General features: G+C 49.0%; 12 protein-coding genes across 12 annotated transcripts; 8 read left to right on the top strand and 4 right to left on the bottom strand.

The window, feature by feature from the left end:
• The first annotated feature begins 761 nt into the window (after positions 1-761).
• ONS95_011770 (uncharacterized protein) lies at positions 762-2,319 on the top strand. The gene is made up of 3 exons (XM_058505400.1): positions 762-1,204; positions 1,253-1,738; positions 1,786-2,319. The coding sequence occupies exons 1-3, from the start codon at positions 1,090-1,092 to the stop codon at positions 2,217-2,219; spliced, it is 1,035 nt and encodes a 344-aa protein (XP_058359957.1). The 5' UTR covers positions 762-1,089; the 3' UTR covers positions 2,220-2,319.
• A 203-nt stretch (positions 2,320-2,522) lies between these two features.
• Positions 2,523-4,346, bottom strand: ONS95_011769 (uncharacterized protein). Its single transcript, XM_058505399.1, has 4 exons — positions 4,196-4,346; positions 3,882-4,103; positions 3,696-3,834; positions 2,523-3,630 (listed from the first exon to the last, which is right to left on the bottom strand). The coding sequence occupies exons 2-4, from the start codon at positions 4,027-4,029 to the stop codon at positions 2,820-2,822; spliced, it is 1,098 nt and encodes a 365-aa protein (XP_058359956.1). The 5' UTR covers positions 4,030-4,103; positions 4,196-4,346; the 3' UTR covers positions 2,523-2,819.
• A 229-nt stretch (positions 4,347-4,575) lies between these two features.
• Positions 4,576-5,899, top strand: ONS95_011768 (uncharacterized protein; the record flags this gene model as incomplete). The annotated part of the gene is made up of 10 exons (XM_058505398.1): positions 4,576-4,607; positions 4,657-4,688; positions 4,735-4,759; positions 4,811-4,878; positions 4,931-5,130; positions 5,185-5,344; positions 5,393-5,411; positions 5,460-5,640; positions 5,694-5,782; positions 5,830-5,899. The coding sequence occupies 10 exons, from the start codon at positions 4,576-4,578 to the stop codon at positions 5,897-5,899; spliced, it is 876 nt and encodes a 291-aa protein (XP_058359955.1).
• Positions 5,900-6,867: 968 nt separating this feature from the next.
• Positions 6,868-8,370, bottom strand: ONS95_011767 (uncharacterized protein; the record flags this gene model as incomplete). Its single annotated transcript, XM_058505397.1, has 5 exons — positions 6,868-6,913; positions 7,041-7,296; positions 7,370-7,894; positions 7,946-8,162; positions 8,221-8,370. The coding sequence occupies 5 exons, from the start codon at positions 8,368-8,370 to the stop codon at positions 6,868-6,870; spliced, it is 1,194 nt and encodes a 397-aa protein (XP_058359954.1).
• A 2,999-nt stretch (positions 8,371-11,369) lies between these two features.
• Positions 11,370-13,961, bottom strand: ONS95_011766 (uncharacterized protein). Its single transcript, XM_058505396.1, has 2 exons — positions 13,032-13,961; positions 11,370-12,986 (listed from the first exon to the last, which is right to left on the bottom strand). The coding sequence occupies exons 1-2, from the start codon at positions 13,754-13,756 to the stop codon at positions 11,897-11,899; spliced, it is 1,815 nt and encodes a 604-aa protein (XP_058359953.1). The 5' UTR covers positions 13,757-13,961; the 3' UTR covers positions 11,370-11,896.
• Positions 13,962-14,262: 301 nt separating this feature from the next.
• ONS95_011765 (uncharacterized protein) lies at positions 14,263-16,511 on the top strand (the record flags this gene model as incomplete). The annotated part of the gene is made up of 2 exons (XM_058505395.1): positions 14,263-15,115; positions 15,163-16,511. The coding sequence occupies 2 exons, from the start codon at positions 14,263-14,265 to the stop codon at positions 16,509-16,511; spliced, it is 2,202 nt and encodes a 733-aa protein (XP_058359952.1).
• A 685-nt stretch (positions 16,512-17,196) lies between these two features.
• ATX1_2 (Cytosolic copper metallochaperone) lies at positions 17,197-18,019 on the top strand. The gene is made up of 2 exons (XM_058505394.1): positions 17,197-17,529; positions 17,833-18,019. Exons 1-2 carry the CDS (start codon positions 17,433-17,435, stop codon positions 17,997-17,999), a joined length of 264 nt encoding a protein of 87 aa, XP_058359951.1. The 5' UTR covers positions 17,197-17,432; the 3' UTR covers positions 18,000-18,019.
• Positions 18,020-18,748: 729 nt separating this feature from the next.
• Positions 18,749-20,306, top strand: ONS95_011763 (uncharacterized protein). The gene is made up of 3 exons (XM_058505393.1): positions 18,749-19,196; positions 19,299-20,053; positions 20,108-20,306. The coding sequence occupies exons 1-3, from the start codon at positions 19,037-19,039 to the stop codon at positions 20,135-20,137; spliced, it is 945 nt and encodes a 314-aa protein (XP_058359950.1). The 5' UTR covers positions 18,749-19,036; the 3' UTR covers positions 20,138-20,306.
• Positions 20,307-20,443: 137 nt separating this feature from the next.
• ONS95_011762 (uncharacterized protein) lies at positions 20,444-22,248 on the bottom strand. The gene is made up of 2 exons (XM_058505392.1): positions 21,944-22,248; positions 20,444-21,890 (listed from the first exon to the last, which is right to left on the bottom strand). The coding sequence occupies exons 1-2, from the start codon at positions 21,944-21,946 to the stop codon at positions 20,622-20,624; spliced, it is 1,272 nt and encodes a 423-aa protein (XP_058359949.1). The 5' UTR covers positions 21,947-22,248; the 3' UTR covers positions 20,444-20,621.
• Positions 22,249-23,201: 953 nt separating this feature from the next.
• ALG3_2 (dolichyl-P-Man:Man(5)GlcNAc(2)-PP-dolichol alpha-1,3-mannosyltransferase) lies at positions 23,202-24,557 on the top strand. The gene is made up of 4 exons (XM_058505391.1): positions 23,202-23,458; positions 23,510-23,656; positions 23,718-23,803; positions 23,859-24,557. Exons 1-4 carry the CDS (start codon positions 23,300-23,302, stop codon positions 24,331-24,333), a joined length of 867 nt encoding a protein of 288 aa, XP_058359948.1. The 5' UTR covers positions 23,202-23,299; the 3' UTR covers positions 24,334-24,557.
• Positions 24,558-24,733: 176 nt separating this feature from the next.
• Positions 24,734-26,153, top strand: ONS95_011760 (uncharacterized protein). Its single transcript, XM_058505390.1, has 2 exons — positions 24,734-25,888; positions 25,935-26,153. The coding sequence occupies exons 1-2, from the start codon at positions 24,812-24,814 to the stop codon at positions 25,998-26,000; spliced, it is 1,143 nt and encodes a 380-aa protein (XP_058359947.1). The 5' UTR covers positions 24,734-24,811; the 3' UTR covers positions 26,001-26,153.
• Positions 26,154-26,274: 121 nt separating this feature from the next.
• On the top strand, positions 26,275-27,790 carry CYS17 (Cysteine synthase 1). The gene is made up of 3 exons (XM_058505389.1): positions 26,275-26,381; positions 26,431-26,649; positions 26,703-27,790. Exons 2-3 carry the CDS (start codon positions 26,514-26,516, stop codon positions 27,698-27,700), a joined length of 1,134 nt encoding a protein of 377 aa, XP_058359946.1. The 5' UTR covers positions 26,275-26,381; positions 26,431-26,513; the 3' UTR covers positions 27,701-27,790.
• Positions 27,791-27,799: the final 9 nt, after the last annotated feature.

Raw genomic sequence — 27,799 nt, 5'->3', positions numbered from 1 at the left:
AGGAGTTCTTTAAGTAGCGGTATAAGTGTCTCTTAATACTACCTGCAACTTTACTTATACTATATAGTATACTTGTATAGTAGCTTAAACGAGCGAATATAACTTTTAATTATTATATACTATAGGGAGGAGCTTTATGTAGTATGAAAGTCTTGATTTATTAAGGTATTCTAAAGCTCTCTTATAAAGGGAAGCTCTAGGAGTTCTAGTTACATAAGCAGCCTTTAGTTAGCTAGAGCGCTTTAAGGAGTGCCTCAGGTGCGTCAGGTGCACGACACCTTCGTACTGCAATACTGTAGTACTGTGACGGGAAAAGAGAATAATAATAATGCCGTCGAGGCCGAGGATGGCATAGGGGAGGGGGAGGGGGCATATTGAGAAGTCGATGCGGATGGACCAATCTTCTCAGGGCTACAGTACTAGTACTCCTACCTAAGTATCGAGCCGAGCTGGTCGAGTCGGTTTTAGTCGGGTCGAGGCCTAAGGGTTAAGGCCTCAGTGGAGACATTCTTGACACTCCCGTCGATAAGATAATCGGGCTCGGGCTTGGGCTTGGGCCCGGGCCCGGGCTCAACGGCCAAGCTCCAGCTTACGAGTACGAGTAGCGCTCTGAGTTTACAGTAGTCTCACCGCCTTCCATTTGCCTACCTAAACCGAGACTAGTAACTCTTTTGTTCTGCCGCGGGCGGTGAGCCTAAACATAGGTAAGCCCTGGCCCTGTACCTCCGTTTGTACGTAAAGCCGGCCGCTACTCGCTGTTGCTCGTACCCTGTTCCCCTTCAACAATCAATCGATGACGCACATGAGTCCTCAAAGTCTACTGTAAGGTAAAGGTCGATCTATCGTCGCTAACACATCTCGAATTTTTGTATAATTTCGCATCGCCTACTGAGTAGCGGTCAACTTTTTTTCAGTCACCAAGAGCAGCTACTCTAGAAGTGGTAGAGCCCGCTGGGCTGACATCAACGATACATACAGTCCAGACAGTATAATACCAGGCTGAGCCTCGTCTGGTTTCATCCTTAAACTCGAGCTTTCCTTCTGTATTAGACTCTGCCCTTAATCTCGCAACACTTCATTCCTGTCAAAATGACTGTCCATGTTTTAGACGACTACTATCTTGCTATCACCCTCTTGATCACTATCGGCTATCAGCTTTTCTTCTTCGCGATCGCATTTTCGCTGAAATTTGATAAGCTCACTGGTAATACGCTCCTTGACAATCTTTCAATAGCTCAACTAACAATCCCAGACTTCGCTGGTGGAACCAACTTCGTCGTCCTAGCTATCATAACCCTCGCATTTAGCGGCTATCATCATGCGCGCCAAATCGTGGTCAGTCTCTTCATAATGATATGGGGCGCTCGACTATCTGCATTCCTCCTCTTCCGAATCATCAAGACCGGCAAGGACGACCGCTTCGACGACAAGCGCGACAAGTTCTTCCCTTTCCTCGGATTTTGGGTCTTTCAGATGCTCTGGGTCTGGACTGTGTCCCTGCCAGTCACTGTATTGAACTCTCCAAATGTCACGCAATACGCACAGCCGGATTTTGGAACTGGACGAGATATCGCAGGCGTGATATTGTGGTCGATTGGGATTGTCATGGAGAGTGTAAGCGATGTGCAGAAATACCTGTTCAAGGTTAGGCAGAGCGACAAGTCTGCTATTTGTGACAAGGGTTTCTTCAACTGGACAAGACATCCAAACTACTTCGGGGAGATTATCATCCAGTTTGGTAAGAGTGCCCTTTATACCAATTATTTCTCTGCTAATATATGTCAGGAATTTACATGATTGCCGTCTCTCCAGCAGCTAATGGCTACGTCCGCGGCCAAGCTTATAAAGCTCTTTACGCCACCATTCTCGGGCCATTCTTCCTTACCATCCTCCTCATGTTTGTCTCCGGCCTGACGCTTCAAGAACGACCTGGTGCGAAGAAACGATACGAGAAGAACAATCATTGGGAGGAGTATTCTCGCTACTTGAACAGGACTAGCATCTTGATTCCTTTCCCGCCACAGATATACTCGAAGTTACCTACAATTATCAAGCGAACGATCTTCCTAGAGTTCCCGATTTATGTGTTTGATCCCGTGAAGCACTCTAATGTTGGAAAGGGACAGAGCGCTGCAGAAGAAGGGAACGGGAACAAGAATACTGATTCGAGACAGAGTGGGGATCAGCTGGTTGGACAGAGTTCAAGCTCAAGGAACTGAAGCCTAATCGAAAGGGAATAGGATAAGAGAGGGGTGCTATTATAATAATACTTGATGTATAAGATAGCTGCTTAACTAATATCACGGAATTATAACGATGATGTTTCCTTCCGCTGGAAAATCAAGCAGGTGCACATGTAGCCTTGGGGCCTGACTAAGTGCTCCTCCGTCAGCTTCGACTGTCTTTACTCACCTCATACCTAGCAATGTTAGGTGAAGCCTAACAGGTTAAATCTTTTACTTAAGATTGCAAATACTTAAAATGGAAAGATAAGAAAAGAAAACAGATTCAAGGTAAGAGGCGTCCCTTCATATCTTTATGTTAATCTCCTGTCTCTGTACTCCTTGCTATACTACTACCAGCCTCAACTTCTACAACCGGCTCGCTAGACAGCTCACTCTTAATAGCTCTTGTGTCTAACGTATCGAATCCGTCCGATACCATACAACCTTGCGTCTTCTCAGGGTATCTAAGATCACCGTGTCTCTTTATCTCCCTCTTACTCTATGACCTTTCACGTTTGACTGACACAATACCTATGTGTAACATATACTTTATACCTATCCTACAACTTGTAATCACACTTTTTAAAGCAGACCCTAATACGTCACCGACGACGAATTCTGCACCTCATTCTCCTTCGTCTTACTATAACGTTTCACCCTCGTAGTCATAGTCAGCTGCCCTAGGACCGGTATCGACTCCACAAGACTCGACAGAAACACCCCACTAACATTCAACGCCCCTCTATCATACGGCGGTTTCCAGGGGAGGTGACTCCGACCCCTCAGTCTCTTCAGCCGCGCATCTAATTCCGAATCATTGCCCGAGACAAGAAATGCGTCTTCCAGAGTAGCTTTTTCCTTTCCATACACCATCTTGCACATCTCCTCTGTCCAGGTACACAAGCCGGGGAATTTGTGCCGCATAGTACGAGATAGCCACGGTTGTGGCAGTTCAGGGACCAGTATCAGTGCTAAATATCCTAGAGCCAAACAATCTAGACTCGAGAACTGCGTAGCTGAGACGAAGAAGGCTTTGTCTCCACGGAGGTGGTGAAGCGGTTCGAGGAAATCCGTCGCGAGAGCGGTGAGTCGGATCTGTGCAGATGCTTCTGGGGATGCGGCGAGGAGGCTGGAAACTGTGTTCTTGGGCCGGCGTAAGCTATCGGGGATGATGGATGGTTCGGTTGTTTCTTGAGCATCGAGGTCGATATCTAGAGAAGAGAGGCCAAGGTGAGAGGAGCGGAGTTTAGACGCGGCCCGAATAGCTGGTGGGGTGATGTACGGGAGGGGGAAGGGTTGGATAGTATTGTAGAGAGGGCGGGTAGCGGTGGTGTAGTTTTGGGAGGAGACATAGAGGGAGAGGTCGAGGAGGGGTTGTCCGTGAAAGTCTACGAATGAGGAGAATCTGAATTGTGCTTTATTAGCTAAACGTCTATTTGTGGAGTTTGAATAAGGTGTCGTTAAACGTACGCGATACAATCCGCACTCTCCTGCTCTAGTAGTCCAGCATCAAGTATCCATTCACCCGCAGAGAACTGCGCAACATAGTGGAAGATGTTGCGGAAACCACTGATCCATACGTCACCACTGCGCAAGGCAGGCAGGGTTTCTGCAAACGATTAGTCTGGAATGACTGCGGGATCAATGAATACATACTAGAGGGGCTTAAGCCTGGATCACTGCTTGCGATAAGTTGCCATTTTCCACGCGGAACTGCTTGCTGCAAGTATGCGATTGCTGCAAGACAATGGGCGTCAATTGAAGGGAGGCCGAACGCCGGACCCCAGACGTGTAGTTCAAGCATTGCGCCTGAGGAGGTAAATAAATAGGAAACTTCAGTCGCGCGTACATTAACGTTGGAGTCTACCTAGTGAAAGCCTGAGATCCAGGGGTCACCATACTGTACCCGGCGCCAAGACAGAACTGTTCTTAGTACAGTACAGCCTTGCATAGAAAATTGGTAGCCTTACATCCCCACGACTAAAGTTTCTCAAGGAATTCAGTAAATCTGGCTACCTGCCTGTAACCTTACAGCCTGCCTCTTGTTTCTGTTGATTGGCTCGTGTGAGAAGTGACAGGATCGGGATCTTGCAGGCGTTCGGATGTTACGGAGGTCGGTACCTTTCCCGGGCTTTACTTAGGACCGCCAGCCACCCCCGCCCTAGATGACGGCACGTGAGAACAGGGATCATCGCTCGTAATGGAATCAAGCTCCGAGATGGCGCGGCCGTATTTCTATTGCCGATTGCTGTGAATCGAAAGATATAGATCGTATGGGGGAAAGCAAGTGAAAGAAAGATGGTTTGTCTCATCACTGCTATGTAAAATATTCATGTGAACAAATTCCAAAATGGCAAAAGCACAGCAACCCTTATGGCTTGGGTACGTGAAACTATGTTCGGAATGAAAATGATGATGCTAATGTTTACAGAGGCGCGTCTGCTTCGATGGCAGCTTGTTTCAGTAGGTTATCCGCTTCGTGTACCACGGTTTATCTGACTATTAGAAGCACACCCTCTTGATAGGACCAAATAGTGAGTAAATGATAGAAAGAAACTGTGGGAAATTATCCTGACAGCCACAAGTTGTATGCAGGTCTTGTCGTCAAAACAACCCATGCTGAGGGCCCTTCAGACATTTGCGGTTCGAGATGGTGAGTTCTCAGAAGCGCAGCTTCTATCCAGTCTCAACTGACGGGAGAACAGGTATCCAGTCCCTCTGGTCAGGGCTCTCTGCTTCAATCCTCCGACAAACAACATACTCAACTGCACGATTCGCCTTGTACGATATCCTTGCGCGCCAGGTACAGCAAAGGACGGGCGAGAAGAAGCTGACTGCGGGGTACACGATTATGTGCGCGGGAGTCGCTGGAGGACTTGCCGGCATGCTTGGAAATCCTACCGAAGTACGAACGAACGTGTTTTGCGAAGGCTAGTATACGATTACTGACGGACCTCAGGTTGTCTTGGTACGAATGTGCGCGGATGGAGTTAAAAGTCCGTCTCAGCGGTACTTGTATTCGAATGCTGTTAGCGGATTGATCAGGATCGGACGAGAGGAAGGAGTTGGCGCATTTACGAAAGGGCTAGCACCAAATATTGTCAGAAGCATATTGATGAGTAAGCAGATAAAGCGCCTCAGTAAAGAGCCTCAGCTAACAGACCTAGATGTCTCACAGATCGCGGTGTAGGTTGGCCTGAAGCGAACAAAGAAAACGTACTGACCCGATCGCAGTTACACATCAGCGAAACGTCAGCTACTTACGAATGAACTGATACCTATCTCTGACGGAGTTCCGGTCCATATCGCAGCCTCTTTAGTGGCTGGAACAGTTGCGACAACTGTTTGTGCCCCAGCGGATGTGTTGAAGAGCAGGATGCAAAGTGCTGCCGCGTCAGCAGAAAGGAAATCCCCTGTTGGTCTACCATTTTCTAAAATCCCTCGCCATCGAATACTAATGATGTGCAGGGAATTGTAAGAATTGTGACAGAATCGCTAAGAAATGAAGGGCCCGGGTTTTTGATGAAAGGATGGACTCCGGCATGGTTGAGACTTGCGTAAGTTGAATCCAGTTGAACCGCTTAGTCGAAGCTAACGAGAACAGTCCGAATACAGTCTTAATGTTCCTGTTTATGGAACAATTGCAGCGCTTAGTTGCAGCAAAGACTCTCTGATTAGGTTAAATGCTCGCAGCCAGAGACTACCTTGTTGAATAGTCTGTGTGACGGCACAACGTATGTTTATTAGTAGCTTTAATGCAAAGTAGAAATGATAAGGATTGTAAGAGGATCGCAAGGAACCTCAAGAGGTCGGAGCGCTTAGGAGAGATGCGGCCGCTAGCTTACAGTACTCGGCTGGTCCTACCTAGATTCGCCGTACCGTGCAGCATGACTTCCTTTCTGAACGTCCTGGACACTTACCTAGGTAGTCTCGCAGCCTTGCGACATCAGCCTTGTCATCGTGATCAGTCTATCACAATTCGTGCTATAGCGTACGAACCAATTCGTACCTTGCCCTGACCATCGACCTCCTCCCCGAGACAGCAGATGATGATCCCGAATGTCACAATATTATTGGAGATGGAGGGCAGTTCCTGTAAAATCTTAAGCTATTGACACCGGCGCTCCGATGGGTTCCTTCTGTTCTTGTTATTGTATCATGAGAACCGATAATCCTCCCAAATATATCGCAACACCCTTCTCGAGAAGCTCTCTGGCGGTCAAAGCTGACGAGTAGCGGTAAGAAGTATCCCCTTTAACAATGCCCCCGATAAGGTACATAGAAACTCTTATTGCGGGTCACCCGACCTTCCACTGTGTCTTACACGCAAATCTGTGCAATATCATGGCCAGGGCTCTCAAACTCTGCCATTCTCACATTGCAACGTAACCCACCAGAGACATACGACAAGCGTGCAGGTTGGTTTGAACTGTCTCTTGAATTAAGAGTTTATTGCTGTACCATACAGCTATACAGAGGCCCCTGGTGGTTCCCGACAGACGGTGTGTCCGATTTCCACTGGTTATGCTTGCCGGTGATTTCCAACGCCATAAATGCTGCCGATCCAAGCCAAAACACCAACGCAATGCACTGCTATAAATAACGCCGCAATTCCTCGATTCATATCCTTCGCTCCTAGGTATCATCGCATCGAGCTTGTATCAAAGGAAAAGGATGAAGGGAATTGCCTGGATAACGCGTTAGTACATTTTCAGACAACTTGGTAGGCGCAGATCAAGTTGTATGCTCAGAGCCCTGGTCGAGTCCCGGAAACTTCAGATTTACGAGGAAGAGTAAACTATAGCGAAGACTTACATTGAAGCTGAAAGGCCGAATGGATCCATGTCGAGCATTGGGTCGTACGGGTCCATAAGTTGCTGTGCCATGGAAGTGTATCCTTGGGGATGATCGCTAGTCTGTATGCCTTGACTTGATCCTTGATTCCCTATCTGCTGGAACTGATTCGGAATCTGCTGCTGTGCCGTTGGAATTGGTTCAGGGTAAGGCCCGGGCCCAGATTCGGTTGGATCTTGGTCATCGATCATATCGGCTTGCGCGTCGTACTCCTGTTCTGTACTCACGGAATCAATCTAGGACGAACATAGCTCTATTAAAGAAATTGAGAAGGGGAGGGGTCAGCTTGCCGAGTTGCTTAATATGCTCAATATGACTCTGGTAGTCGGCGGACGGGGGATAATACGCGGCGCCCATGGGAGCACCTCCCGTACTACCTGCCACACCGACTCCCTGGCCTTTGGTTCCTATAAGGCCTCCCATGCCCGCGGCGTGTCCAAGTATCCCGGAAGCTCCTGGGACTGGGTGGGATTGCTGTGGTTTGGCGGCTTGGAGCCGTTGTTGTTGATGATGATGTTGGAATTGCATCTGCGACTCTGAAGCTGGAGGTGTCATGACACCTGGAGGATTGAATCCTGGCGAATGAGAGGCTGGGGAGGAGGCATGAGAAGACGGTGTCGGTCGAGTCTGCGGAGACTGCAGAGGCGCTCCTGGTTCTAGTTTAGGAGCAATGCTAGAGTTGGATCGTCTTGCTTGATGGTGCCGATTCATGATCGCTCTCTGAACAGTAGGAGCTTGAGCCATGTTTGGCATGTGGGTTGGTCCAAGATGAGGACTTCCAGTTTTTGCCCTTAGTTCGGCCTGAACATCGATACCTAGAGCGTAATTAGATGGGAGGGCAAATTAAGTGACTCAGTGGCTCATACCTTTCTCTAGCAGGACCCTCTCTAGTAAAGAGTTCTTGTACCTCAACATAAGACACTCATCAGCGGCACTTCGGTGGGCGGTCTGCAAATTGTGCAAATTAGTCTCATGCACTCGGATGGTCTCCTCAAGTTGTTTGATGTACTCCGTCCGGCGCTCTCTAAAAGCAGCTTGTGCTTGACGGTTACGTTGTTTGCGTTCCTCAGAGGTGGCATAAATCTAGAAGTTCATCAGTACCTCTTGAACCTGGAAATGCGGGGTCATAGCAATAACACACAGGCTTCCGGCCACCCTTCCTCTTCTGTTGAGCAGCATTTTCCTGGGGTGCTCCAGTTTCGGCTTCTGGAGTTGGGGAGTTAAGGTCCATGGATTCCTCGGAGCCCTCCCGGGTGGACTCCTTCTTGTCAATGGACATAGTGTCGGCCATCTCCAACAGTGGTGGTAATGAATTAACTTCCTAGCTTTGCTCTACTCTACCCCACTAAGACAACCCCACTCACTGCACGGCAGTCGCTCCTGAATCGAACGGCCACTGTCGCGACTGATAAGAGTCTTGAGAAACGTAAACAACCAGCAGTGTTTGTTTGGTGTGGCTGCGAGTATGTCCGATATCGTATCAGATCTAGCTCGTCTGTGTGTCGGCGTGCCCAACTGACTGGGACCCGAGAGCTTGGTTCCTGGGTTCGTGGAGCTAGAGACGACGGTCGAGAGAGAAGGCTGAAGATAGACAGATAGAGAAGGGAGAATTGATTGAGTGAGCGGGTGATTGTAGAGTAATGGAATCAGGAATTGGATACGTAAAAGATTTGAAGGGGAGTGTGGTATTTGAATTTTGCAGAGTCTGCTGGGACGGCCGAAGGCGGATACGGCTGGGGCAAGGCTTCGTGCTAGGAGCGGAGCCGAGGAGTGAGGGAGCGGCGACTGCCTCCTGTACGAAAGTAGTAGTACAGTAGTAGCTCGTAGGCAGGCTCGCAGAGTCGCAGGGTAAGGAAGGCAGGGCCACCAGGGGCTAAGGAGGGAGTCGGGAGTCGGGACTGGCAACTTGGCAAGGTAGCTGGCTGCTGGGTAGGGTAGGTAGGTACTGGGTAGGTAGGTCGACAGGTTGGGCTAGGCTGCCAAGACTAGCCTGCTGATTGGCTGGCTCGCTGGCAGGCTGGTCTGGTGAGAGGTGCATGTGGTAGAGGAAGGAGGGCTAAGCGAGCTAAGGTAGTGCGAGGTGGGGTGTAGGGGTGGTGTAGTTGCAGCCCAGACATTACATAAGTTAGCCGGCCGCATCGACCATCAAATTTTCTACCATACCTAACTATCCACTCTCCACACTGTAGCATGGTGTTTTGGGACTCGGAGCAGAAGCTGGAAAAAGTGCGATAAGTTGGAATCCTTTGAAGCCCTGAAATGTTGGTTGAGTTGCACTGGTCTGTCTACAGTACAGGCTGTCTCTCCTGCCTGACTGGCCTCCGCAGGTCTAGCCAAAAATTTACCTTACCTACCAAGATATAGGACCTGCCCTGTTATTGGCTCCTCCACAAAATCCTGCACGTTCTACTGTACTGTATGGCTTCCACGGCTTCCATACACACGAAGTGGAGAAGGGGTCCTCGCCTGCAACGTCTGTGCCCTGCCCTACGGTCCAGGGTGTGCCGGTCGCTTGCATTGAAGAGTTTTCTTCTTGCCTACTGTAGTACAGTAGTTCTGTGCTTAGCTACAGTAGGAGGTTAACTCAGTCAACTCAGCCAACGCCGTGCTGCAGACCGATACTTTGAACAGGTACCTCATATCTAGGTAGATGCCGCCTTCGCTGCAGTTACATTTATAAGTATTTAAGCCTCAAAAGTCATTGCTTGTAATTTACCAGATATGTCTGTAAACTGAAGGACAAACGATCGCCTGCTAGGATAATCGAAGGTTAGGTAGCTTATTTGTGGATCAGATCTCCTCACTCGCCTACCCAGCCTACTGTACGAAGTACGGACCCAGACAAGTCAAAGTGCAAAAAATCCTAACAAGTCTCGCTCCTCGTCTAGTACTATTCGGGACGGACATGCTCAATGCTCATAGCCTGGCTCGCCTGGCTAGCGATAGGTGTACAGTACAGTACAGTACCGAGATGCACTGTTGTAAACTGAATAACAAGCACAGGCACTTCCATTATTAGTTCTAAGTCACCTGCTCTTTCTGTCGTGGTTTAGCTAGAAATCCTCTCAGACAGACAGGTGCATGTACTGCAAGCCAGACTTGAGAAAAATCCAGGCGTAGGAAGAAAATACTACATGCGGCTTTATCCCATCAACAGTCCTACTGCGTAGAGACTCGTGCCCTGCCCTGGCTCGCCTGGCTTGCGCAGAAAAAGACTTTTCTGCAAAGACCACCCCGCACGTTGAGAGCCAATTATTGGCAGCCATCATTCAAGGCCAAGCAGCGGACAGCAGATCACGGGACCCGTGCAAGAACTGGTATCTCCTCGGGGCTGGAATAGCTTACCTAGTCCCAATCAAGGAGGTACAGCCAGCCCGTTATTTCTGTCAGGCTGCAGCAGTCGATCATATCATAGGTACAGTACACTCAGAGACTCGGTACAGTATATTTACCAATACCTGTTGCACCTTGCTCAAATGCTGACTTATCATGGCGCTTATAATACTTCAGACTGACGGCCAGAAAACTGTACGACTTCTAGGACGCTTTTGAGACTACCTAGGCCACGGGCGAGGCACATTTCACACCCTCACAGAATAGGTGTTGGTGTTGGTACTTGTACGGGCCAATATTTCCATCAGTCAATCGCATCAATCAAATCGTACCTAGGTACCTCTCTTACCGACTTACCAACGTGATCGTATTATTTCCTAATACTGGCACGGGTATACAGCGAAAATCCTAGTACACGCTAAGGGGACCCTACCTACTGAGGACAAAACACCTTTTCTTTTCCTGTCATGATTCGAGTGAAGTGAAGTTATTCATGATCCAATTTAAGAACAGACTTGGATAGAAGTTGCGTGCTTGACTTGAGAATAGTATTCACATACTTCGCAACTTGCAACAGTTATCAGTCTTGCTATAGTTGACAGCGTCCCTGCGAGCCTGCCTACCACACAACCTGCCTTCGCACTTTCGAGCACCAGCTTGACCGTAGGTTACACCGAGCCGCTATTGGTGGTGATAATCATCATGATCAAGCACTTTTAGACTCAGCATAGGCTATGCATGATGTTTCCATGGGATATCATGAGGTCTCCCCACTAAGAAGCCTTGAGCCTTGCCTAGGTAAATCCCAAAGCGCTGAACGCTTCATGACACTCACGTGACTTCAAGTACCTGGATTCTGTCTTTGACTTACCTACCTACATTAGCTTGCCCGCTATCTATGTGCAGCGTACGGCTCCTTGCAATCCCCGCCGATACTCGCAATCATCAGCCGCAAAGCAGTCGTCGTAGCCCTCCTGTAATATCCCGCACAAGTGTCGGAGTCCCAAACAAGCACACATAGGACACTGGCATACATCCCCGCGGCCATCACGAACGTCATCCCACACTTGACTTTAGGATGAGCAGCGCTCGTAGATTAGTTGCTGTATCAACACATCATGGTCTGAATATATATAACTTTAGAGTATGAACCAGGATTGGGTTTTTCTCAAGTACTGTTCCCACAATCTTGCCATGAAGTGCTTGTCTTGGATCTCAAATTCTTATTGAAGATCAATATATAAGCTACAAAATACACGCTACCAAGCTCCGTCTATGCTCTATGCTAGATGCCAATAGCAGAATAGAGAGATACGCACGAGATAGGATATGGTGTGGGAAAAGGGGGGCGGAATCAAATCATAGTTTTGCTTTAGGTTCGGCTGCTGAGGCGCTGGCTTCCTTGTTGAGGACTACGTCGCCGCTCTTGTCGCTGTTGCCGAAGAAGATGACTTCGACTGTGAGATCGTCTCTTATTTAGAGAGTTAGTGTCTACTGGGAGTGATTTGTGTGTGGAAGGAAGGAGGTGGGAATGAGAAAGGGCAAGAAGAAGTAGGAACATACCTATACCGCCTTGAATACGGCGCTGGTAAAGTCAACAACGCACAAACCATATCCTTGTCCTTTCCACCAAGCGCATTCCTCACAAGATGAGTAGCAACATTCTTATCCTCCACGACAAACCTCTCCATCTCACCACCCTTTACACCCCACTGCTGCTGTCTAATGGGAGTCTTCTGACCATCTTTACCCTCTGACTTCTTACCGCCTTGCTCGACGGGTAGACCTTTCTGCTGGGAGAACATCTTAGCCCACGAACTACCATTCGACTCGCCAGATTGCTTCTCGATCCACTGGCCTACGAGACCAACGACTTCTTCGTTAGTAAGCATTTCCCAGAGACCATCAGTGGCCATGACCACGAAGTCTCCCTTTTCAGGCTGAATCTTGGTGGTTGTGACTATGGGCTCGGCTGTGACGTACGGAGGTGTACGGAGGAGCTGCGAGGGAGTGCGGCCGAAGAAGGATTGCTTGAGACGCTCGGAGACTTCACGGGACCATTTATACGTTGCATCCCCGAATGCTCGGGATGGTTCGAGGCCACCAAGTACTCTGCCGTTGCGGATGACATTTGGTTCCCCAGGATGCTGTTTACGCATGCGGGCCTCTTCGTCTGGGTTACTTCCGGTTTGATCGACAGATAATGGGGTAGCGACCCACTTCCCGGAATCTCCTCGTCGACCGAGAACGGCTCGAGAATCACCGGTACAAGCTACTCGTAGGAGTTTTGTATTGCTGTCATAAAAGGAGAGAAGCGCACATGATCCGGAAAGAGCGGGCGCGAGGAGTTCAGCGGCAACTAGTTTCGAGTTGGACTTCAAGACCTTCTCTACACTTTCGTGGACGATTTCATGGTCCAGTCTATTAAAACCGGTCTTGATAGCAGTTTCAATAGCTTCTGAGGATGGTGTGTCGACTGATGGATCTGCGAGAGCAGCTTTGTATGTGGAGTTCAATTCCCGAGCAACAAAGCTTACTAAAACTTGTCGAAGCTTAGCAGAAGTAGTCCAGCCTCTGTTAAGGTTAGCTATGCAACCACTCTGTGGGGAAAACACTTACGAATGACCATCAAACACTCCCCAGAACATCCAATCGCTAGAATTATTCTTTGCAGCCGTAGCAGTTGCTAATGCTTGCGGCAACTCGATTATTTTCTCCACATGATCGTCCTCAATAGGATCGTTACTGGGTATTTGCACCACATCATATCTCACAACGCCCTTTCCCCGTCCCACCAGATATGACTCCTCATTCCTCCGTAACTTCTGCGTGGCTTGGTCTGGGGTCAACATCTCCAAGACCTTCCTACCCGACTCGTCTGTGTCCTTAGATATTGGTTCGTCGCCAGTAATAGCTCCAGTGTATAGAGTATCTGCACCGACAATCACCGCCTTCCTCTCTATATCCGGCTCTCCCGTTGGTAGAGGCGCGTAAAGCGTAGGCGATGTAGTCAAGCCTCTAGACTGTTGAGCCTGCGCGATAGATGTACCGTTGAAGTCCCCAGCTTGATACTTGTATGTATACCAAGCTCCATAACCCACCAAACCAGAAACCACAGCGACCGAGAATCTGCGGATATACATCGACGACGATGCTTTTGCGGTCGCAGCGATCTTGGCTGAGGCGGGTGTAGTCTTCGTGGTCGAGTTTGCTCGTCCTGATGAGTTTCGGATGCCTAGTGCATAGCTTGAAGATTGAAAGGTTCCGCTGCGAGTTCGTAGGGAGATGCTGTTGCGTGGAACCAGACGCGCTGTCCGAAATGCCCTCACTGCTGCTCGACGCATTGGATTGTGGGTGGCGGAGGCTCAGAAGTGAGTCTGAGGCCTGGGTGTTTCGAGGGCTCTATTCGCGACGAGGAGAGGGCTTATCTCAACTCTAGGCGACGAGAGGCAGCAAGGAAGACCGAGGGACAGGACGGATGAGCCTGGTAGATCACAGAGGAGAGCTTAGAGGAAAGAAATATTATCGCTGTGGCATTATGTGTAAGGTGAGAGAGAAGAAGAAGAGAAGTGGATATGTGACAGGCTCGAGTACCTTGGGCGATGTCGCCTGGTTGTGAAGGTGGTTGAGTGTTGTCTTTCTGCTCTTTCCGTGATAGACAGGGCGAAACTCCAGATCCGGAATTCTGCCGATGAAATGCGTCATTGGCCGAAGTCTGAGAGGGACTATTTTGTAAATATCTCAAAGTTCAAGATCACATTCTCCCCACAGGCATTTCCCAAGTTTTAAGATACCGAGTTTGAGACTTTTACGGCGTCATTTCTGGCAAGGTATCTGTATTGTCCACATCATGTCGAGCAGACAGTTACGAAAGCTGCAACTGCAACGTGAACTCGAGCAGGCGCAACTTCAAGCACAAGCAGAGGAGGAAGAATCAGAAGACGAGCCCATCGCACCTACGAAAGCAAAGCCTAGTCTATTCGCAAACCTCGCCGCTCTTGAAGATGAGAATGAAGACGACGAGGACGAAGATGAGGAGGAGAAGGACGAGGCTCCAGAACCCATAGTAACAGCTACCCCACCCTCTGCGGCGAAGAAGGCAAAGAAGTCGAAGAAAAAGAAGAAGGCAAAAAAAGCAAAAGAGGAACCCGTGGAGAAAGAGGCTCCTAAGGCAGATGTCGATGATATTGATGCCGCGTTGAGGGAATTGGCACTCAAGAAACCGGCGGGAGGCCAATATGCAGACACGAAGCTCACGGTAGATCCGGAATATGAGAGGGTGTGCGCATTGTTGGGGATAAATACACAACATTTGAAGGTAGCAAATGAAATGCGGAATCTGTTTGGGAAAGCTGCTGTGGAGGTTATGGAGGAACCAGGTGGACGAGGAGGAAGAAGACCGAGACAGCGGGGTCAGAACCAGCAGGTTGATTTGGAGACTGCTTTGAAGGGACATCACCAGCCTGGAAAGGGTCTCTCGGAACTGACACTACGGCGGAATGTTTTCATACAAGGGAAGGATGATTGGCCTAGAGCTACTACGGGTGGTTTGACAATGGCTGTGGTAGATGATAAGACGGATGACGGGACTGTGGAATTTCGCTATGTGCACGATCAGGCATACCAGACTTTACAACAGACTTTCCAGGGATTTGTGGAGATGGGAGATCCTCAGAATTTGATTGGACTTTTGACTAGAAATCGTATGTTCAGTCCATATCCTTTTCGGGCACTGCTAACAAATACCTAGCCTACCATATCTCCCTCCTCATCCAAGTCAGCAAAATCGCTAAAGACCAAACAGATCATGCCTTGTCAGCAGATCTCCTTGAACGAGCATTGTTTAGTTTTGGGAGAGCTGCTACATCGCTATTCCATACGAAATTATCGCAAGGCAAAGCTCGATTGGATTTCGCTCGACCAGAAAACCGAGAACTATGGCTGGCGGCATACCAATATATCAGGTCCTTGCTGATGAAGGGAACATACCGAACAGCTTTGGAATGGGCAAAGCTCATTCTCAGCCTGGATCCAGAGGGAGACCCATATTGCATGCGACTTCTCATCCACCAACTTGCGCTCAAAGCTCGAGAATTCAACTGGTTGCTGGATGTTTCCGAAAGTGAGATACCAGAAATCTGGACTCCTTCAGCCCTCGATGGAAAATGCCATGCAGCATCGCATACGACTCCTTCGCTTGCTTTTGCAGCAATTCAACTCAAGGAGAGCACTCAATGTAGGAAGCTGCTGAGCGCCTCGATGCAAGCCCTGCCTTGGCTCTTCACTCACCTCTTCAAAGAACTCAACTTGGATGCGCCACCGAGCATATGGGGTATAATGCCTCGAACCGACGCCGAGTCCCTCTTCACAGAGATGTACGTCCTTCAGACTAAAGATCTTTGGAATACCCCCGAAGCCACTGCCTTAATCATGGAAGTCGCACACACCATTCCAAAGGTCAATGCGGACTCGATCCCCAAACTCGACAACAAGGAAATGACGCTCGACGTCGTCCGCTTCGTTTACCTCGACAACACACCAGCCATTATGGCCCTCGCACCAAGCCACCTCCTCCACCGAAGCAACAACTCAGACGCGGACCCCCTACCACCAGACATCAACATCTACTCATACGAATCGCAGCGTCTCGCAATCGAAGGCCGCGCTCGGGACACCAGAGGTCTTGGGGGCAATTATCTCAACCCACTCGCTGCTCTACGCGCTCTCATCCCTGGTTTCCCTCGCGGCTCAGACGACGACGATTTCGATATGAGCGATGAGGAGTTTCCCGAAGCTATGCGTCGCGAACTGGAAGCTGCTATCTTGCAAAATGTCGCGAGACAGGAGGAGCCAGGGGAAGATGATGGCGAAGACGATAACGCGGAGCCGGCTGATGGGATTGGTGGGGATTATAGACATACGGATGGGAGTCTTGCGCGGAGGGTTCTGAATATGCTGTGGGGGTCGGGACAGCCGCCGGCCCAGCAGGATGAGGATAGTGAGGGCGAGAGTGAAAATACGGATACGGATGAGGAGATGCCGGAGTTGTTGGGGGAGGATGAGGTGGGTCGTGGTGGGCCGGAGGCGAGAAATAGATAGATAGGTAGAATAGAAGACAGTGTTGGTATTCTGGTAGGCTCCGGAAATATGCACACCTATGTATGCACACGATGTATCTGAGGTAGCTTCTAATATGGATATCCTGCACATCTCCATGTCCAACAGTCCAGCGACATGGTTAATACCGAGAAGAATCTATTTAAAGCCAGCAGGATCGATACGCATCGCATCGTTCCGTCCCGAACCTTCTCAAAACGGCTCATTCCACCTTGTACACCATAGACATAACCCATCAAAACACAAACACAAGCACTCGGCCAAAAGGACCGTAGCATTGTACCTACCTTATTACCTACCCAGGGAACAAGAAAGGATGCCAAGCACGTGACCTTCCCACTCACCACCTGCAAGATGGAACTCCTACAGATCAGCCATAGCATTCCCATTTCCCATACCCGTGTAAAACTCCCTCAAATCCCGCTCACCCAAACAAGATCATTGAATCTGCCCAAATATAAGCTAAGATATACCCTACAATACAGTATCCAGCTCGTTCCAAACAAGAAAAAACATGCTCATCCTCATATCAGATGAGCAAGTTTCACCACGCGGCAGAGTTCCAGACGGACGAGGCTGAAGCTAGGCGTTCCACACTAGCGGCCGTGCGCTCCCGTTCCTGATTGCGCCTTCAGCGGTGGTGTATTTCTAATCGTAATATCAGGACAACTTGCTTCTTACTACTTAGTACGACGACGACGCGCAAAAGAGAGGTGATACGTATACAAATACCAATACCCGGCCCTAACTCTCTCTCTCTGTGTCATATCTCCAGCATACAACAGACAACAATAAGGAAGAAGGACGAAGCCAGCTAGAACTACCCCGCCATTCCGCAGACTTCCACCAGAATACAACGACAAAACAGAACAGAACAGAACAGGAGCAGAAATCAAAATCAAAATGTCCACAGAACAAGATCATACGTATAAGTTCAACGTCAGTATGAGCTGTGGGGGGTGCTCAGGCGCTGTTAATAGAGTCTTGGGAAAGTTGGAGGGTACGTTTAAATTTCATTGTTCTGCGTCTCTCTGTGTTCAATTTCTATCCTTCTGTGTATTGTCTATCATCTCTCCACCTACTATTCAGTATTACAATTCTGCAAGCCGCACGAAGATTCGTGAATACAAGAAATGGACTGGGGCAGAGTGATAGAATCCTCGCTGAAGGTGTATCTCTCTCCTTTATTTCCCTGTCTCTTGTTCTCTATCTCTCTCCTATCCCCTCTTTTCTCTCCGCTTTTCCCCTTCCCTCCCTACCGCGCATTATCTCCCAACCAGCTAACGTCCTCTCCCCACTTCAGGCGTAAAATCCTATGACGTCTCCCTCGACACCCAAACCGCTACCGTCGTCACTGAACCCTCTCTCTCATACGATAAAGTCCTTGCTACAATTGCTAAGACGGGGAAGAAGGTTAATACGGGAGAGGCGGATGGTGAGAGGAGGAGTGTGGAGGTTGCTGCTGCTTAGGGGGGGGAAGGTAGAGGAGAGCGGGGGAAACGGGAGAGAGGGGTTAGGCGTTTGGGATGGGAATAAGAAATATGAAATGAGAATGAATGCTTGCTCGATGCGCTTTGCCTAGTTTACGAACTTGCGTTGAAATTGCTCCTGGTAGGTGAGGGGAAAAGGGAAGAGACAACAGTACATTGTTAGAGCAGTGGAATTCCGTGCACTGAATGGACGAGCTTGCGTTCTTGGTTTTCTAAGACGGCCTCAGACTTGTGACGATGTAAAACTCTCGTTATTTCTGAGGTATTTGATTTTGACTATTTCCCCCGATCAAAATGAAATCTCTCCACTCCTTTCTTTTGTATTTTCCCTCCAGTTTTAGCTCTCTCTTTCAATATCTTTCCACACGCAGGAGAGCAAGCAAGCATGATGCCCAAGACAAAGAGAACCGTATATTTTCTCGTTCCCAGTAGACTCTACAGCAGCTTATTGCATAAGACTAGTTGGTAGAAATATCTAGTACCATATAGTCAGCCTGAGACTTTGTAGCTCAGAGAGGAAGGGATGCGACGGCGTAGGAGATAACGGACCAGAGTTGGGCTTTGCTAGCGGTGTATCCAAGCTCCACGATGATGGGGAGGAAGAGACCGAATGAGTAGAGGCCAGCGACGATATTATACCAAAGTAAGCGAGTGCGCTGAGCCAGGTCGATATGTTAAGGACCCCTCGACGGACTTCGGACCATTATTATTTCAGCGTCCTTCAGCGTGGTCAAGGTTGTATTCGCGGTCCCTTCAGCTCCGACGCAGGTACTGCACTCTAAAACAACCGAGGCTACTCGTACAGACAGGACAAGACATTTTTCTTTTGCCTCCCTCGCCTCCCTCCCGTCTTCAAGGTTCTCCTGCTCCATATCTATCTCTCCTGCCCCACTACATCAACAGCACTTGCGCATAGCACCTATTGGCATCGGCATGTCCACGCTCTCACGGCCGACATTCCATTGATAAGTACTAGAGAGAGAGAGAGAGAGAGAACAAAAAAGTTCAGTTGCTCCGATGTCCGTGGCAATGGCGTCTCGCTTGGCAGAAAAATATATGTTTAGGCCGGGAGCCTCGAGGTGTCTTCCCATCGTGAGAGTTGCACGAGTCAATACTCTACCCCTCAACCTCCAGTCAAAAGCCTTCCATACGAGTAAGCGTCTCGGAAACGTTCAAGGTTTGTCTATTTTCCTATCTGTCATTTCTGAACTTCACAAGCCCGAAATATATTAATTTACAAAAGTACAAAGCTCCATTGCTAATCAACTTCTCCCCAAAGCAATACCATCCTCACCACAACCCTCTACCGCCTCCTCCTCCTCCTCCTACCCAGTCAAGAAATCCCTCCTCCGCCGCACCGCCAACGTCTTCCTCCTCAGCATCGTCTTCACCACCCTCGGCTTCACTATGGCCGCCGCGCCCGTCATCCAGGCCGCAAACGGGTACCTGAACCCGCCCACGGACGAAGAAACCCTCACGATGTACACACCCGGCGACGACACCCTCTCCCAAGAAGTAGAAACCTTCATCAGAAACCACCCCCTCGCCATCTCCCTCCGCGCCCAACCCCAATTCTCCGAATCCCGCCCTCACCTCAAAGTCCCCGAAGCGCAACGCTCCCACAGCCTCACAGCAGGGACGCTCATGGGGCCCGGGAAAGTCGTCGTCCCACCCCTCGTGTTCAGCGAAGAGGGCGGCAAGTCCCTCGTCTCAATCCAGTACCTAGGTGGCGACCTGTGCGGACACCCTGGGCTCGTGCACGGCGGTATGCTAGCGACGATGTTGGATGAGGGGTTGGCGAGGTGTTGTTTTGCGGCGCTGCCGAATAAGGTGGGGATGACGGCGAATCTGAATATTAATTATAGGGCGCCGGCGAAGGCGGGTGCGTATGTGGTTTTGAGGGCGAGGACTACCAAGGTGGAGGGGAGGAAGGCGTGGGTGGAGGGGCATATTGAGACGTTGGTGGGGGAGGGGGAGAAGCCGGTTGTGTTGGTGGAGGCGAGTGCGTTGTTTATTGAGCCGAGACAGGCGGCGGTATGTTGTTCTGATGTCTGAGTACCTTAGAGATCCATGCTAACATTTTGACAGCAAATGGCGAGAGTGTATCCTGTGCAGTAGAGCGGCAGTGCTTGCTGGAAACTGGCTTGTAAGAGAACCCAGAAGACTTGGAAATATGTTAGGTAGTGCATATTGGATATGGATATGGAGTTTAGAGGTATTAAGTAGAAATAGAAGGGTCCATTTAGGTATATAGATGTATAGAAAGAAAGTCAATATTCGATACTCTCACACACCTGTCTCATCAGCCAATCTGCCCAAAAAGTGAAATGTGCTGCGCTCTCTTTCCCGCTTTATTGAATCTCTACTGGATATTTTATGGGGGTATATGTCCTTATGAGTGTCAAGACTAGGCGTTTGTTTATTGTTGACATCGGCATCTTCGCTTAACAGTCCTGCTTAACCATATAGGGAAGAATTTTGAGGTGAAAAGAAAGCCAAATCCTATTATCGATTATTTTGTGTAAAAATTCCTATTCCAACCCAGAGTATCGTATCTAAGCTCGCCGTTCACCAATTCCAACACGCCCGCCCAAGCAAGCTCTCAAACCCTCCCACCCTTCGACCTCCTCCTCTTCACACCCCCCATCTCACCCCCTTCACTAAAACTCGTCCCAATCCCCGAATCCGTCCTCCCCCCTCTATACCCCCCCACATCCTCCCCATCATCCTCATCATCCGCCTCAGCCAGCGCCCCCCTCTGAAACGCCACATACTCCTCGCTATCCTCGTCCTTAACCTGCGGCTCATCCTTCCCACTCGACACATACCGCAACGGCGCCTGCCGCCCATACGTCGGGAACGTCCGCGGCGTATCAGACAGATCCAACTCATCCGTCTCGTCACCTTCATTCTTTATACCAGTAAGACTCGCGTCTGTTTCCTCGGCCTTAACAGCCCCCGCTTCTTCTTTCTTCACTGTAGCCGCAGACGAGAAAATAGACCGCACAATAAGCCACCCAATAGCAGTAAACAGCACCTCCGCAACCCAAAACGCCGACGTGAAAATCACGAATGAGATCACCCGGTGGTTGTACATCAGCCATCTCAGGCCGCCGAACCGAGCTGTAAATGTGATCTTTGCAGAGTAGACTTGGACCTCTTGCCCGGCTTGGAGTTCCAGCATTGCAAAGCCGGGGATGTTTTTCCTACCGCGGGGGAAGGAAGCCGATTCTGCCATGGGTATGTGTAGGGTTTCGGATTCGTGCTTGAGGTTGAGGAGGTAGAGGGGGAGAGAGAGGAGCCGCGAGGAAAGGGAGATGAGCCGGGAGGTGTAGGTAAGGATTGTAGGGCGGCGGGAGGTGAAGAGGATGTCGTCTTTGGAGAGGGAGAGGGTTGGTGGTAGAGGTGGAGGTAGAGTTGCGGTTCCGATTGGGGATGTGAGGGGGTCGAGGTGGGTTGGAGGGGGGTGAGGTTTGTAGGTTGGAGAGAGGAGGGTGAGGGAGAGCATGAAGTTGCCGCGGTGGAGATTAGGTGGGGAGCGGGGGACGTGGAGGGTGAGTGTTATGTCGTAGGGCTGTTGGGAGACGAGGGAGGCGTCGAGGGAGGTTATTCCGTAGGGGTGGGGACCGGCGCTGGGACTGTTAGCATCGTATCGTGGATTGGAGGAGCAGAACGAGGGAGTATACCCATATTGCAGATGGATTACACGCTCAATTCCTATTTGGGGTACATAGTTGTAGTAGAAGAGGATGTATGCGAAGACTGCTAGGCCAAGCAGGATCGAGGAGGTTATCATAAACAGGATGGTATTGAGGTAGGTTTTTCGCGCAGGCTTGGACGTTGCGACTCGCACTGGCTTTAGTATGAGATCCTACAGAGTATAAGTTATATATATCGAGACTTGTAGTAACAACTTTTACTAACCATAGTTGCGCTGCTGCGAGGAATGCTAGGGAACGACTGTTGTTTATCTCAGGTAAACGGTCAGAGGTAGCTCAGGGGGTTGGAACAGCTGCTTGGTCCAAGTTCTGGCACGGAGCACTGATGATTGAGGACTTTACGAATGCATCTTGTCCCGCAAAGTCGATATGCGACGTGCAATGTAGCTTTCCGATGTTAGGAATGAGGTTTGGTTAGAATGGAAAGTGACGATGACATAGGTAAGGGTTGAGATCTTGGCGCATCACAAGCTTCCCCGATAAGGAGTGCTTATCGGATGGCCTGCCCTGTTCAGAATCAGACTGCAGAGTACTTGGGTAATTGCATCAACCTTATCTTACACTTCAAATCTCAAATATTTTTAAAAGTCTATATGAGATGCCACAGGGTCAAGAAGCTTCTCTTTACCTGACGGAGAATCACGTAGTGTTTACAATTGTGGTAGGCGAGCCCCTTCAGCTCAGTTCAGGGCGACAAAACCTGAAAGCTGTTCACATTTCTTAACTCAAGAGAAATTCCACTGTGTGATAAAGCCAGGTATTATCGCTGTTATTATATAAACTAGGACTCTCGCTGAATTGAGGACTCTCGCTGCACTGAGGACTCTTGCTGAACTGAACCCGAGTTTTGAATCTCTTAAGTTTAAGTCAAACCTGCCCTCAGATCATCCTCTACTGTCCATATATGAGCTCGTAACTCTGGATTTCTCGGCTGGTCCTAGAGAATACCCTCAGCTTGTCCTTCTTGTCCTTCTTGTGGGGCAGATCGTGAGTAGCCATCTCGTCGAATATGGGAACGACACCAAGATAGAGAAAGGCTTGGAATATTGCTTGGAAGACAACAAAAGCCCTAGGTTGGTAGGGAAAAAGAAAACAAGCTTCTGGGAAAATCTGTGTAAGCCTACTTTTGTACTGTAGTGGCCGGTTCTAGCTCTCCGCACCACTATTTGATTCCAGCCTTCCCTGCAGCGCAAGGCTCCCCAAAGAGGAGGTGTAACGAGGGGAAGACGGGGTCGTTCGGCTAGTAGTGAAGCCTACTGAAATGCGCAGAGGCTCGAGAGAGGGTCAGCGCTATCAGGCGACTTGCAGCCTTGCAGGGACTGGCCGGTGTAACTGGATTTGTTAATGGTTCGATGTCTCGGCCATTCTTTTGGAGACCGAGGTCCACAAACTTTCGGCTATTCTTTCAGCGGCAATATTTTTCCGCCGACGTTGTTATTCCGACGGCGAGCAGTTAATTACAACTGACGACCAGGAATAAGCTACAATTGATCTGATATATCAGTCATCAATTGCGCTGTTGTTTGCTGTATTGCGGAAAGTGTATATTCTGAACTTCACAATGTCGAAGCTGTCGTCATCACTCAAAGCGCTGATCGGAGCATCATTCGCTCGACCAAACACCCTTCCAGCTACACCTCGAATCACATCTGTATATGAGAGATTACGACAGGAAGCTTCAGCGAAGAACGTAGGCACACCAGCATGGCTGACATTATCTGTAAGTACCCTTACGCTGTAGAGTGTAGATTAGATGAAGCTGACGGGGAAGACTGCCGCAACTATGACGATGAATTCGCCCGAATCATTAACGGAGCTGTATAACCTGGCGACGGAAAAGTCGAAAGACAAGAAGAAGTCTGTCGAAACAGCTGAACTGATGAGAGAAGTCGGCTTGAAATGTATTGGCTTCAATGGAGTGCGTCACTCCCACCTTACATAGCATAAGGTAATGCCTGGATACTAACACCACGTGACAGGTCCCAAGAACCATTAACTGTCTGGGAGCATTCAGAGCCAGTCTACCTAGTGAGATTGTGTCTTCGCTATCTACGAAACCTACAAGGTCAGTTATATTATACTGAGTCCTTTCCGAGCCAATTGCTAACCTTCCCCTCCAGAATCGCATCACAATCCAACATCGACGACATCATCACCCGCGGAAACTCTCTATGGGAATCCATCTATCGGCCATTCGACGAAAAGCTCTACGCTAAGCTCGCAGAATCCCATCCCGACCTCCCGGTCTTTATTCTGAACCATGAGTACGGCGCGCTGTTCGCTGATCCTCCGGCTCTAGGTCACGAGTCTGGAGCTAAGGTTGGACGAGTCCTGACTAGTATCGTTGCTGTGGCGTGTTTGAGGGCTCAGACTGGTGTAGGGCCACAGGTTACTAGTCATGTGTTTGGATTGAGGAAAGCATTCGAGGATGAGAGCTTTAAAGCGAAGGGGGAGTTTGCAGTTGAGGGTGGGGAATGGTTAGCTACAGATGAGGGGAATATTTGGTTGCTTGGGGCGGTGGATTCTGTTGTTGAGGCGTTAGGAGAGGGGAAGGGTACGTCGTTTGCGCCAGGGATGGTTAAGTCCAAGTTGTAGGTAGGGCTGGAAAAGAGACATGTATTGATCATAGAAATTTGTATATATCTAGAGTCTTGAAGATTCACACATATTGTCATTGGTGGATTTGCTGAAGAGCAGAATAGGAATTGCCGGCGCATCAGCGAAGGGAAAATCTGATGTAAGTCCAGCATTCTCAAGGACTTCTTGTAGTTCGAAAACTGGTGATATGTAAGGAGTTATAATAATTGATAAACTTGAACTCAAGAGATTGATTGTTTCAAAGTTCCAATTTAATATCGTTTGTCCTTACGAATGGCCTTAATTTTAGGCTCACCGCCCGCGGCAGAACAAGGAAGTTTTCCTTGTGAAAGTCCCCTCAGAAACTAATTTACTAGATTTGAACTTGTACGGGGCTAATTCCGCCTCTGGAGTTTATTTTTGCCTCTAAACAAAACACAGTACCCGTACACTACTCTGATCACAACTACGCACAACACAAGCTTACAGCTTTGAAATGGCCAAATCCGACATCAAATCACGAGGCGATCTGGAGATACTCAAATCCACAGTGGCTACGACTCTCGCACTCCTCTCCCAGCTCCAGACACCTACTCTGGCAGAAAAGTCAACCCAGGCAGAAGTCAACGCCCTCGACCTTGCCTACGATGCAGCATCCCTCATTCGCGCATATTCCACAAAGATCTCTCTCCTAATAATCAACGAGCCGTTCACGGCATCTGCAATCACTAAAGTTCTGCGAGAGCTTATTAGCAGTCCTCTCGCCGGCCTTGCTTCCGCGGTCGAGCTCTGCGATGCGTCTACATACACTAAGGCAGTGAACGAGGAGTTGAAGTACCAGGTCAGCAGAGTTATGAAAGAGTTCGAGACTTTAGTTAAGGCTATACCCTTGGATGGCAAGATCTTAAGCGATGATGCAAAGAATGGGACAGGGGCAACGAAAGGCAAGGGAAGTCTGGCGATGACAGGAACTGTTTGGCAGGCTTGCGATGCAGTGATTGAGCTGAGGAATTTAGGGATTACTGGCTTAGTTATTAGGAAGGCAGAGCAGTACAGGGCGACTCTAAGGGATGCGCTGGAGGAGCTGCAGGAATGGGGAGAGGAAGAGTCCGATGAGGAGAAGGATGGTCAGGCAGAGAGTGGCGATGAAGATGATGCTCAGGCTGCTGTGGATGATATATTTGGCAGTCAACGGTACATCCCTAGCGAGGATCCAATGAAGATCCGTCCTAGGCTGGAGTCATCGTTGAAGCGACTGAAACTCCTGAGTCTGATGTACCAAGCAGTGGTTAAGCGGCGCTTCAAAACAATTCCAAAGAGTCCTCTGCCTGACCCACGTACCGAAGAAGGAAAGCAGGCGAACGGAAATCCAAACATTCTAAGCTCTATAGACCAAGTTCTCGAAGTTATGAAGGATATTCCGGATATTGTTGATGAACTAGCCAGTGCATTCTACGAGTTGGACGTAAAGGAGATTGATAAGAGGATGGATCAATGCTTCTTCTCTGGATTTCCAACTCTGCAGCTCTTGAACAAAAACTGGAAAGGCCAGGAAGACGAATTCACGACTTGGGTCAGTTCACTACGAGATACTGATAACTAGTGCTGACTCTTCACAGGTCCAAAAATTCCAAGTGGCTATAAAGAAGGATGTGAAAGCAGAACAGGGCTCAGACTCGAACTAGAGACGATGTATCTAACGAAACCTCTAATCAGATGAATCTTTTCGGCATGATCTTAACTGCCAAATAATCAGGCTTATGATCTGCCCCGAATACCTTTCTTCGACGTGATATCATCGATGTTTATAATAGAAGAATATGTGAACCCAAAAGCAGGATAATATAGAGAGGATCTGTGAAAGAGGATCTGTGAACTTTCAATTATTTGTCAGGCGTAGGGATCTAGATTCAAGAAGTAGGACGAGCTCCAAGTTCAGTGTGTAAGAGTAATTGATCTCTTGCATTAAAGTCACTGATTTAAGTCAGAACATCCAATTATCCAGGAAGATCTGTTCTCATACACAAACGGCAGGTTCCTCGCTGTTGAAGAGGCCTAGTGTCGCTGTTAGTATCTTAAATTCAACGTCCACAAGCTCGGCTAACCTAAGGCCAGCACATTTCCGTAAGCTCTTTCGTTCAAAACAAATCACCAATCGGAGAACCTCGAAACCATAACTTTCGATAGACACCGCAAACATGTTCAGACTCGGGGTACGAACGTTCACTAGCACAGCTAGGAGGGTAGCAGATACAGCTGCACAGATAGAAGCAGCAGATACATACGGCATCAGTGTCTCTAAAGCCCAAGGAATTGTCCAAGGCTTGACCGGAGGTGATTTTGGCCCCTCCATATCTACTAGACAGCTCTACTAACTCTCTTTCTAGCAATTGGCAACACCCCTCTTATCCGTCTGAACCACATCTCCGACGCAACAGGCTGCGAAGTCTTAGGAAAAGCGGAATTCATGAACCCCGGAGGATCGGTCAAGGATCGAGCTGCTCTGTACGTTGTCAAGGATGCAGAGGAGAAGGGTCTCTTGAAGCCCGGCGGGACCGTGGTCGAAGGCACAGCTGGAAACACCGGCATTGGGCTCGCGCATGTCTGCAGGTCGAAGGGCTATAAACTAGTGATCTATATGCCGAATACACAATCGCAAGGCAAGATCGACTTATTGCGACTTCTCGGCGCAGAGGTCTATCCTGTCCCAGCGGTCGCGTTCGACAATCCGGAAAACTACAACCACCAGGCTAAGCGTCATGCGGATAGGATGCGAAATTCCGTATGGACGAACCAGTTCGATAATATCGCGAATAGGAAGGCGCATATTGAGACGACGGGCCCTGAGATCTGGGCGCAGACTAAAGGAAAGGTAGATGCGTTTACATGTGCTACAGGTACTGGTGGGACTCTGGCTGGGATAACGAGATATCTGAAGACTGTGTCAGACGGGAAGGTACAGTGCTACTTAGCAGATCCTCCGGGAAGCGTTCTTCACTCGTACATCAGCTCTGGTGGGAACCTGATTGAGAGGTCTGGATCTAGTATTACGGAAGGCATCGGCCAGGGACGAGTGACGGATAACCTGCAGCCAGATATCGACTTGCTAGACGGATCGATGACTATTAGTGATGAGAAGAGTATTGAGATGGTTTATAGATGTTTAGATGAGGAAGGATTGTATCTTGGTGCTAGTTCTTGTTTGAACGTAGCTGCCGCAAAAGAGGTTGCAGAGAAGCTCGGAAAAGGTCATACTGTTGTGACTGTACTATGTGATGGTGCATATAGATATGCGGACAGGCTATTTTCAAAGAAGTGGCTGACGGAGAAGAAATTGCTAGGAGCGATACCTAAGCATTTGGAGAAGTACATAGTGCTACCCTGATGTAAATGTACAAATCTAAGCTTTAACTTCTCTTTATAGCGAACTGCTATTACTTCTCAGGATCTCACCGACACTTAATATACACTTCACTACTGTACT

Source organism: Cadophora gregata, assembly GCF_030347475.1.
Source record: "Cadophora gregata isolate MNR1 chromosome Unknown scaffold_5, whole genome shotgun sequence".
Taxonomy (NCBI): domain Eukaryota; kingdom Fungi; phylum Ascomycota; class Leotiomycetes; order Helotiales; family Ploettnerulaceae; genus Cadophora; species Cadophora gregata.
The sequence above is the reverse complement of the archived record's forward strand: the minus strand, read 5'-3'. Positions and strand labels throughout refer to the sequence as shown.

Bases quoted from the DNA above. Each gene is read 5' to 3' on its own strand.
- ONS95_011770 (XM_058505400.1), top strand. From the start codon at position 1,090: ATGACTGTCCATGTTTTAGACGACTACTATCTTGCTATCACCCTCTTG. The intron at 1,205-1,252 runs GTAATACGCTCC...TAACAATCCCAG, and splicing joins GAAATTTGATAAGCTCACTG to ACTTCGCTGGTGGAACCAAC. The intron at 1,739-1,785 runs GTAAGAGTGCCC...AATATATGTCAG, and splicing joins GGAGATTATCATCCAGTTTG to GAATTTACATGATTGCCGTC.
- ONS95_011769 (XM_058505399.1), bottom strand. From the start codon at position 4,029: ATGCTTGAACTACACGTCTGGGGTCCGGCGTTCGGCCTCCCTTCAATT. The intron at 3,835-3,881 runs GTATGTATTCAT...AATCGTTTGCAG, and splicing joins TCCAGGCTTAAGCCCCTCTA to AAACCCTGCCTGCCTTGCGC. The intron at 3,631-3,695 runs GTACGTTTAACG...AGCACAATTCAG, and splicing joins GAGAGTGCGGATTGTATCGC to ATTCTCCTCATTCGTAGACT.
- ONS95_011766 (XM_058505396.1), bottom strand. From the start codon at position 13,756: ATGCGTCGAGCAGCAGTGAGGGCATTTCGGACAGCGCGTCTGGTTCCA. The intron at 12,987-13,031 runs GTAAGTGTTTTC...TAACCTTAACAG, and splicing joins GGAGTGTTTGATGGTCATTC to AGGCTGGACTACTTCTGCTA.
- ATX1_2 (XM_058505394.1), top strand. From the start codon at position 17,433: ATGTCCACAGAACAAGATCATACGTATAAGTTCAACGTCAGTATGAGC. The intron at 17,530-17,832 runs GTACGTTTAAAT...TCCCCACTTCAG, and splicing joins AGTCTTGGGAAAGTTGGAGG to GCGTAAAATCCTATGACGTC.
- ONS95_011763 (XM_058505393.1), top strand. From the start codon at position 19,037: ATGTCCGTGGCAATGGCGTCTCGCTTGGCAGAAAAATATATGTTTAGG. The intron at 19,197-19,298 runs GTTTGTCTATTT...TTCTCCCCAAAG, and splicing joins GCGTCTCGGAAACGTTCAAG to CAATACCATCCTCACCACAA. The intron at 20,054-20,107 runs GTATGTTGTTCT...ACATTTTGACAG, and splicing joins TTGAGCCGAGACAGGCGGCG to CAAATGGCGAGAGTGTATCC.
- ALG3_2 (XM_058505391.1), top strand. From the start codon at position 23,300: ATGTCGAAGCTGTCGTCATCACTCAAAGCGCTGATCGGAGCATCATTC. The intron at 23,459-23,509 runs GTAAGTACCCTT...CTGACGGGGAAG, and splicing joins CAGCATGGCTGACATTATCT to ACTGCCGCAACTATGACGAT. The intron at 23,804-23,858 runs GTCAGTTATATT...CTTCCCCTCCAG, and splicing joins CTATCTACGAAACCTACAAG to AATCGCATCACAATCCAACA.
- ONS95_011760 (XM_058505390.1), top strand. From the start codon at position 24,812: ATGGCCAAATCCGACATCAAATCACGAGGCGATCTGGAGATACTCAAA. The intron at 25,889-25,934 runs GTCAGTTCACTA...GACTCTTCACAG, and splicing joins AAGACGAATTCACGACTTGG to GTCCAAAAATTCCAAGTGGC.
- CYS17 (XM_058505389.1), top strand. From the start codon at position 26,514: ATGTTCAGACTCGGGGTACGAACGTTCACTAGCACAGCTAGGAGGGTA. The intron at 26,650-26,702 runs GTGATTTTGGCC...CTCTCTTTCTAG, and splicing joins TGTCCAAGGCTTGACCGGAG to CAATTGGCAACACCCCTCTT.